This window comes from Cynara cardunculus (assembly GCF_001531365.2).
Source record: "Cynara cardunculus var. scolymus isolate 2C chromosome LG 4, CcrdV1, whole genome shotgun sequence".
NCBI lineage: Eukaryota > Viridiplantae > Streptophyta > Magnoliopsida > Asterales > Asteraceae > Cynara > Cynara cardunculus.
In genome coordinates, this window is record NC_037531.1 from 7,354,149 (window position 1) to 7,363,997 (window position 9,849).

Genomic DNA, 9,849 nt, shown 5'->3' on the forward strand with positions numbered 1-9,849 from the left:
CAAGTCAACCTAGTTTGACACAGTTGGCAGATTTAGTCCCTCATGCGTATCTTGGTCGTTTCAACTCCGATTCGCATGAAACTTTCCAGATCTCTTAATTAATCTATAAGAAGCTTAAGTATAAAATATCAGTCTCTAATTCGATCCAAAAGTCCATATTCCAATCTAACTTCAATATTTTTCACTTATTTACTACAAGAACATGAGTTACCCTATATGGCCCTATAGTGCACACTTAGACATTTTTTGTGCACTTTTATCATTTTCTCTTTTCAACTAACATAAATAAGCACAAACCCATAATATATTTTATTGACTTAGTTAAACATGTTTAGCAACATAAATGGACTTTTAGTAAGTTGGATGTTACACCGAGAACCCCTACCGAGATTCGTAGTTTCTTGGGTCTAGTGAGGTATTATCGAAAATTCATTCAAGATTCTCATGTATTGCTGCACCTTTGACCAAGCTGATAAAGAAATGTGTTATGTATGAATGAGGAGAGGAACAGAGTAGAGCCTTCCTTTGTTGAAATATCATCTAAGCAGTGCTCCAATATTTTCATTACCAGGTGGGTCTAAAGATTTTGTGGTATACAATGATACTTCAAAACTGGGTGTGTGGTGTGTATTGATGCAAAGAGAGAAAGTTGTTGCTTACGCTTCCAGATAGTTAAAAGATCACGAGAAATAGTACCTGACACATGACATGGAGCTTGCGGCCACCGTTTTTGCATTAAAAATTTGGAGACATTATTTGTTGGGAACCAAATGTGAAATTTTTACTGATCATAAAAGCCTTCAACATTTGTTTAATCAGAAGGAATTAAATATGCGGCAAATATGGTGGATCAAATGGGTGAATGACTATGTCTGTGAAATCCTTTATCATCCTAGGAAGGCAAATGTGGTGGTTGACACGCTTAGTCGAATGGAAAAGAGTGGAACAATGAAAGCCATTGCATTGAGAACGAACCTGATCCCTGGCATTCTTAATGAAATTCTAAGATGTCAAGGTGAAGATGTCAAAGAAGAAAATTTCAAGGCCAAAAGAGTTGGTGGAATAATTTCAACCCTGACAAAGAATGACAAAGGGATTCTATGTTTCCAAGGCCAAATTTAGATACCACGTTTCTAGAACAACCGTGAACTGATTTTAAACAAAAGTCACAGATTGCGATACTCGATTCATCTAGGTACCAATAAGATGTATAAAGATTTAAAACCATTTTATTGGTGGTCAGGATTGAAGAAAGATAATGCAAAATATGTCGAACGATGTTTGATGTGTCTGCAAGTGAAGATTGAGCATCAACAACCATATGAGAATTTACTGTCTCTAGAAATTCCTGTGTGGAAGTGAGATCATATCACAATGGATTTTATCATGAATTTACCGCGAACTCCAAAGGGATATGGTGCCATATGGGTGATTGTGGATCGTCTAACTAAATTTGCACACTTTCTACCAATTAAGGAGAATTATCCTTTAGAAAGACTTACAAAGATTTACATTGAAGAAATCATGACTCGTCATGGTGTTCCTTTGTCTATCGTCTCAGATAGGGACAACAGATTTATCTCTAAATTTTGGAAGAGCTTCCAAAGAGCTATGGGATCTCAGATCAGATTGAGTATGACGTATCTCCCTCAAACAGATGGTAGAGTGAAAGAAAGATTCAGAACCTTGAAGGCATGCTGAAAGCTTGTATTATTGACTTCAAGGGATCTTGGGAAAATCATTTGCATTTGATCAAATTTGCTTACATCAACAATTACCATTCCAACATTCAAATGGCATCGTATGATGTTATGTATGCCCGAAAATAAAGAACGCCGTTGTGTTGGAATGAAGGGGGGGGGGGAGACGTAGTTTAATGGTCTAGAGATCGTTCATATAACTTATGAAATGATATATTAGATACAAGAACAAATTGAAATAGATCGGGACCGACCAAATAGTTATGCCTACAGACATTGTAAACCGATTGAATTTCTAATAGGGGATTTTGTAATGTAAAAGATTTATCCATGGAAGGGTATCATTCGATTTGGGAAAATAGGTAAGCTCAATCCGAGGTATTTTAGACCATTCAGAATTTGTATGCGGGTTGGTTTAGTAGCATATTAGTTGGAGTTGCTTGAGGAACTCAATGCTATTCACAACATTTTTCATGTCTCAAACCTGCAAAAGTGTTTGGCCTATCCAAATTTTGCAGTACCGCTACCTGAGGTGCAAGTTGATGATAATTTGAACTTCATGGAACCCCTGAGGCCATCACTGACTGGAAAACAAAGGTATTAAGAAATAAAGAAATCAGTATTATGAAAGTATAGTGGCATTTTCATATGGGTTAGGAAGCTAATGGGGAACTAGAATCGGAGATGAAATCAAAATATCCTCAATTATTTGACTAAATGAATTCCGGGACAAAATTCTTTTGAGGGGAGGAAAATATGATAACCGGGGTGTGATTGGAAAAGTTTAAGGGTGGTTTTTGTTAAGCGATGAAAATTAAGGTTGTGTTTTCAAAATTGGTTAAAATATCTTTTCTTTTTAAAACCGCCTCTTATCTTCGAATATAAATATGTTTTTATTATTTTGGGGTTTTTGGAGGAGATAAAAATAGAAAGAAGTGTGTGTGTATGTGCATATTTTTGCTATCTGGTCCGAATCAAAAATAGAAACCGAAGAAGAAGAAGAATCTGCCTAAGTGATTATTATCTAAAATTGCTGCTGTTTATCATCTTCGTCTATTGTGTTTTACAAGGTGAGTTTTATTTTAAAAGCATCATTTGATTTGCTTTTGGTGAAGAAACTTTATGGTTTCATACTTGAGGTTTGAACGTGTTTATATGCTATTTATTAGCATAATTTTGGGTTTTGATACGTTATTATCATCTATTTGTAATAAGGATGACATAATCAGGAGTTGGGTATATTTGGTAATAAGGGTGGCATAATCAGAAGTTTGATGTATTTTTGTAATAAGGGTGGCATAATCAGGAGCTAGGTATATTGGTATAAGGGTGGCATAATCAATTTCTGGAAATGACGATCTTTGATCATGAGTTATTGTTATCGCATCAGTAGGATGTGAGGAGTTGGTTATATTGCATCAGTGTGATGCAATGAATTGTGAATATCACATGCTTTGTGGTGCGACATGATGGGTTTATACATCTATATGGTGCAACAAGTTACTGTTATCGCATCAGTGTGGTGCGAAAAAGGGAGGTTAACGCATGTGCTTGATGCGATGAGTTGGTTTATCGCATCCTTGAGATGCAACAAGTGTGTTTATTGCATCCTTGAGATGCGACAAGTGTGTTTATCGTATCAGTGTGGTGCAACAAAGATGGTTATCTCATGTGCTTGATGCGACAAGTTGATATATTATAAGTTTGATGCATCAAACTGTTTATTTTGATGTTCAATGCGATAAAATGAAGCTATCTCATCTTTATGATACGACAAAAGAAGGGTTGTTAAATTAAATCTTATTTTCGTGATATCTTTGATGAAGGATTTTTCAAAAAGATGTTTGGTGATTTTCACCTTGTAATGACAATCAAAGAGATTTCTCAGTAGACATGAAGGTCAAACCCTTATTTGTATTTCAAAATATGCATTACAGGTCGGACACAATCAAGCGATAAGGGGAAGGAAAAGCCGTGAAGAATTTATATTTACTTGCATGGGATGTTGGGAGGTTGTGTTATCTTTTGTATTTGAATACTTGTTACAAATACAAGTTTTATAGCTTTTATATACATTTGAGACCGTATATGTAAAGTTATATTTCTTGATATATGAAAATATATGTTTATATGCAAATGTGATTCTGGGGTATTACAACTGAAATGTAAATGCATGATTGGAAGACTGAATTGGAAGTGTGTAACTGGATTTGACAAGAAATGTAAGGCGAAATTGTAAATGACAAGAATTGTAAAGGTGTTGCTGGAAAGTAAATAAGATGTTGTGACAAGAACAGTAACGTACCAAAACATTTTCGAACTTAATATTAAAAACTTAAAAGTAACAAAGACTTAAGTTAGAGTAGTTATCTAACATAGGGTTGTTTCTGGAAATGAAAGAGTGCCCTCCATTTATACGAGAAGAGGGTCATTAAGCAACCAAAGATAAAAAATCTAAAAGTACAATCATATGAGCCAAATTATTAAAATTCAACTACAGAGTACAAGATTCCTTAAAGTAACTAGACATCTCTTAATTATAGTTATTAGTCTAAAAAGGCTCTCCATATTTAAGCTGATAGAAATACAAATCACCAAGGATCGTTTCTTCTTCAAAAAGTTTATGAAGTTCACGTCATTGACAGTTGTCTTATGCTGCAACTCCTACGGTAGCACCAAAATATTAGCAACTTTCACTTCAAATCATCATAATAAGGCAAACTTCTCCTACTTAGCTCCAAACTCAATAAGTGGTAAAAATAGAATAAAAGACTCAATCTTTGGTGTTTGGGAAACTAAATAGATAGTAATTCCTAGATAATAAGTGCTAGAAATGTGATAAATTATCCAGTTTTCACATTCCCATGAAACTTCCTACGCATGTCCTTGTTCCAAGCTTCAATTTACCTAGTCATGGGCCTAAAACGGTGTCCCAAAGCAAATATTATGCATGTTTAAGCGTGACACCTATTTTTAGCCGAAATACTAAGGGTATACCCGTGGGTTTTTATTGTCCGGACTAGCCATGCCGGATTGCTTTGAAAATTTCTGTGGGACACCTGCAATTTTAATGAGAAGTTTTTCACCAAAAAGAACATGAAAAAATGGTTCTCATACCGCAGATTGCTGGAGCCATGCATTGGCCAAATCGAATGAATGCGTCTCTTGAAGTTTGTACCCATGGCATGATCCTTGTCCCAAGCTTCAATTTGATTGGTCATTTAACCTTGGGTTTTTTCTCGTCTGGACCGACCGTGCCGGATTGCAATGAAAATTTACGTGGTCCATTTGCAACGTTAGTGAGAAGTTTTTCTCTAGAAAGAACTTGAAAAAAAACCCGTCCTCGTGTTGAAAATTGTCGGAGCCACGCATTGGTCAATCGAACGAACGCGCATCGTGAAGTTTATATAAACCCACTCAATCATGATATATTACCATGAAAATTCGTACCCATGTTGTGCTCCATGTTCCAAGTTTCAATTTAACTGGTAATAGGCCCAAAATGGAGTCCCATAACAATATTTATGCAGGTTTAAGCGCGACAACCATTTTTAGCCAATAAATCAAAGGTATACCCTTGTATTTTTCTCGTCCAGATCAACTGTGTCGGATTGCCATGAAAATTCTACGGGCTATCTGCAATTTTAATAAGAATTTTTTCAACGTAATGAACTAAAAAAAACCGTTCTCATGCCAAAATTTGTCGGATCCATGCATTGGCCAAATCGAACGAACGTGCATCGTGAAGTTCATCTAAACTTACTCAAATCGTGATATATAACAATGAAACTTCAAACCCATGGCGTGCTTCTTGTTCCAATCATCAATTTGATTGATCATGGGCCTAAAATAGAGTCCCATAGCAAGAGTTATGCATGTTTAAGCATGACATTGATTTTCTCGTCCGGAACGACCGTGCCAGATTGCCTTGAAAATTTATGTAGGCTATCTGCAATTTTAATGAGAATTTTTTCACCATAATGAACTAGAAAAAAACCATTCTCATGCTATAAATTGTCGGAGCCATGCATTGGCCAAATCAAACGAACGCACGTCGTGAAGTTCGTGTAAACCTACTCAAATCATGATATATAGCAATGAAACTCCATACCCATTGCTTGCTCCTCGTTTCAATCATCAGTTTGACTTTTCATGGGCCTAAAATGAAGTTTCATAGCAAGAGTTATGCACGTTTAAGCACGATACTCGTTTTTTTTTACCGATATACCAAAGGTATACCCTTGGGATTTTCTTGTCTGGACCGACTGTGACATTGTCATGAAAAATTCTGTCGGCCATCCGCAATGTTAATGAGAAGTATTCCAACGTAAATAACTTGAAAAAAACTCGTTCTCATCGGACAGTTAGTCGAAACCCACATAAATCATGTTGTGTTACCACAAACTTCCAACCTATGGTGTCCTTATCGGTCCAAGCTTCAATTTGATTGTTCATGGGCCTAAAATGGAGTCATGTTACAAAAGTTATGCACATTTAAGCGCTACACCTATTTTTGGCCGAAACACCAAGGGGCACACTTGGGTTTTTTTCGTCCGGACCGACTATACCAGATCGCCATCAAAATTTTCATGGTCCATCTATAATGTTAATTAGAAATTTTTCACTAGAAATAACTTGAAAAAAAAAATCGTTCTTGTGCCGAAAATTGCGGAATCACGCATTGGCCAAATCGAACGAACGTGCGTCGTGCAGTTTGCCAAAACCCACTCAAATCATGTTGTGTTACCAAAAAATTACAATCCATGGTGTGATTCTCGTTTCATGATTCGATTTGACTAGTCATCGACTCAAAGCGAAGTCTAATAGCAAAAGTTATGCATGTTTAAGTGCGACACCTATTTTTGTGGTCCATCTACATTGTTAATGATATGTTTTTCTCCAGAAATAATTCGAAAAAAAACTGTTCTCGCGCTTAAAATTGTCGGAGTCACGTATTGGCAAATCGAACGAATGCCCTTCAAGTAGTTCATCGAAACCCACTCAAATGATGTTGTGTTACCACAAAACATCCAACCCGTGTAGTTCGAAGCTTTGATTTTATTGGTTATGGGCCTAAAATGGAGTCTCGTGCAAAAGTTATGCACGTTTAAACGCGACACCATTTTTGGCTGATACACAAAGGGGGTACTAGTGGGTTTTTCTCGTCCAGACTTATCATGTAGGATTTACTTGAAAATTTACGTGGTCCATTTGCAATGTTAATGAGATGCTTTCCACCAAAAAGAAGATAAGAAAACCATTCTCGTGCTGAAAATTGCCGGAGCCATGCATTGGCCAAATCGAACGAACACGCGTCATGTACTTCTCTCAGAACCTACACAAATCATGTTGTATTACCGCAAAACTTCCTGAAATGGTGTTCTCATTCCAAGATTCGATTTTACTGATAATGGGCCTAAAACATAGTCTCCCTTGTTTTCAATACTTAGTGGATTGGTCGAACCAAGTAGGGGTGAGCATAGGCGGGTACCCGTCCTTTTTGACAGGAACCAGAACCGGAACCGGAACCGGCGGTTCTTGAGATATTGGAACCGGAACCGGAACCGGTTAGAGCGGTTCTTAAATTTTTGGAATCGGAACCGGAACCGCCGGGAACCGGTTCCGGTTCCGGGTACCCGCTTCCTAAAATATTAAAATTTTGTTATTTAGAAATAAAAAATAAAACGTTGCCAAAACACTAAATAAATAAGCAAGAATACAAATTATATATAATAATGGTTACAAATATTGTTTAACGATTACAAACCATAATAGACTAATGGAAAATGTTCAAAGTTTAACGATTACATACTATAATGGTAAATTTTCAAAGTTTAACGATTACATACTATAATGGTAAATTTTCAAAGTTTAACGATTACATACTATGAATCCAAGTGAACACACAATTTAAAAAAATACGAAKMATTMTATATGAAGAATTTAGATGAAGAATGAAGATGACGACGTGCTTTCAAGATGTAAACCAAATATTTGGTATTAAAAAATAATAATAATTTTTTTATTTAAAAATACCGGGTACCCGGCGGGGCGGTTCCGAAAAATTGAGAACCGGAACCATTCTCAATCGGTTCCGTATTTTAGGAACCGAAACCGGAACCACTCATATCGGTTCCGGTTTCGGTTCCGGAACCGGCAGTTCCAAGGCGGTTCCGGTTCCATAGCCGGGTACCCGGTTCCGCTGCTCACCCCTAGAACCAAGCCTTCGCAATTTTAGAATCCCCCTGTCGAATGGCCCGTTCTCCCCGGTTGGCATAAGTGGATTAATTCCTTTCTGTAGAACTATACTTGAGAGTTTCCTACCTCATACGCCTTAGTAGTCTACTCGTAGCAAAAGTTATGTGTGTTTGAACGTGACACCTATTTTTGTCCGATAAACCAAGGGTATAACCTTGGGTTTTTCTTGTCCAGACTGACCGTGTCAGATTGTCATGAAAATTTTCGTGGTCCATTTGTAATTTTAATGAGAAGTTTTTCACCAAAGAGAACTTGAGAAAGACGGTTCCCATGCCTAAAAATTTCCAGAGCCACGCTTTGGCCAAATCGAACAAACATGTGTCTTGTAGTTCGTCGAAACCACTCAAATTATGTTGTATTACCAGAAAACTTCATAAAATGGCATGCTCCTCATTTCAAGATTCTATTTTACTGGTCAGTGGCCAAAAAGGAGTCCAATAGGAAAAAATTTGCACGTTTAACCGCGACGTCCGTTTTTAGTCGATACACCAAGGGTCTTTCTCATCCGAACCAACTGTTCTGGATTGCCATGAAAATTTTCATAGGCCGTATAATGTTAATAATAAGTTTTACCAAAAAATAACTTAAAAAAAAATGGTTCTCATGCCATAAATTTCTAGACTCACTTATTGGCAAATCGAATGAATGTGCCTCGTGCAGTTTATCGAAACCCATTCAAACCATGTTATATTAGCATGAAAATTTCTACCCATGTTTTGATCCTCATTCTAATCTTAAATTTGACTTGTCATGGGCTGAAATGGAATCTCATGACAAAAGTTAGTGCGACACCCATTTTTAGCCAATACACCACGGAGTACCCTTGGGTTTTTCTCGTTCGGACCGACCATGTCAGATTGCCATGAAAATTTCTATGGTCCATCTACAATGTTAATGGCAAGTTGTTCTCGTGACGGAAAATGTCGGAGCCACGCATTGACCAAATCGAACGAACGCGTATCATGTAGTTCGTCAAAACCCACTTAAATCATGTTGTGTTTCCACAAAAATCCCAACCTATGGCGTGCTGATTGTTCTAAGCTTTGATTTGACAGGTGATGGGCCTAAAATGAAGTTCCATTGCAAAAGTTATGCATGTTTAAACACGACATCCATTTTTGGCCAATACACCAAGAGTTTACCATTGGATTTTTCTCATCCATACTGTTAGCTCCATTATTCCTATCTTGTAAAAGTATAGAAAAAGTATATTGTATGACCTGACAGAAGGTTAACTCCACAGAAGATAACAGAGAACCAACTGCAGAAGATGCTCAAGCGAACAACTCTCAAGTGACAGAACCTCTGTCGTGTCTCACAGAGGTTCTGGAAAATAGTCCTCTGTCAAAAGAACACGCAAGTCTTTTACAGCAGAGCCTCTGAGATGGCTCACAGAGGGTCTGCGGTTTTCTTCTTCTGAGAAGTTTCTGTTCTAACAGTTTTCGAAGGTAGTTAGCCGCATGTGCTTCTCACGTGACTAGGCCTTAATCGACTTTCTTTGGACGACTCAGATGAAGACACGTGTCAAGATCTAGTCTCTAAGGTCGTTAGGAACTAGTATAAATAGCGGATAGGGCCTTTGTAAACTGTGCGCTTCTAGTATTGTAATTGTCAAAATTTTCAATTGAATTGATTGAAAACCTTTGGAGCAATTTTCTTGCATTCATCTTCTTCGTTGAGACTGTGTGTTCTTGGTGTGTTAAGAAATTCTAATCACTTACTCACTCTGTTTTGCTCTTATTAATATTTCCGCTGCACTTCAATTGTTTTAGAGCTTATTTAGAGTATTAGATCAATACCAAAGTTGAATTCAGATCCAACAATTGGTATCAGAGCAAGTTTTGAATTCTAATTCAATTAATTCTGCTTTTGGTATTAATCTGTGATTCCT

General features: G+C 37.0%; 1 protein-coding gene across 1 annotated transcript in view; it reads left to right on the forward strand.

Annotated features, from left to right (window-relative positions):
- The first annotated feature begins 831 nt into the window (after nucleotides 1–831).
- LOC112510819 (glutathione S-transferase F12-like) overlaps nucleotides 832–9,849 on the forward strand; it is a 10,149-nt gene continuing 1,131 nt past the window's right edge. Inside the window, exons 1-2 of the mRNA XM_025116169.1 lie at nucleotides 832–1,015; nucleotides 1,244–1,358. Coding sequence (XP_024971937.1) covers nucleotides 832–1,015; nucleotides 1,244–1,358 — 299 coding nt within the window. The remainder of the gene's footprint in view (nucleotides 1,016–1,243; nucleotides 1,359–9,849) is intronic.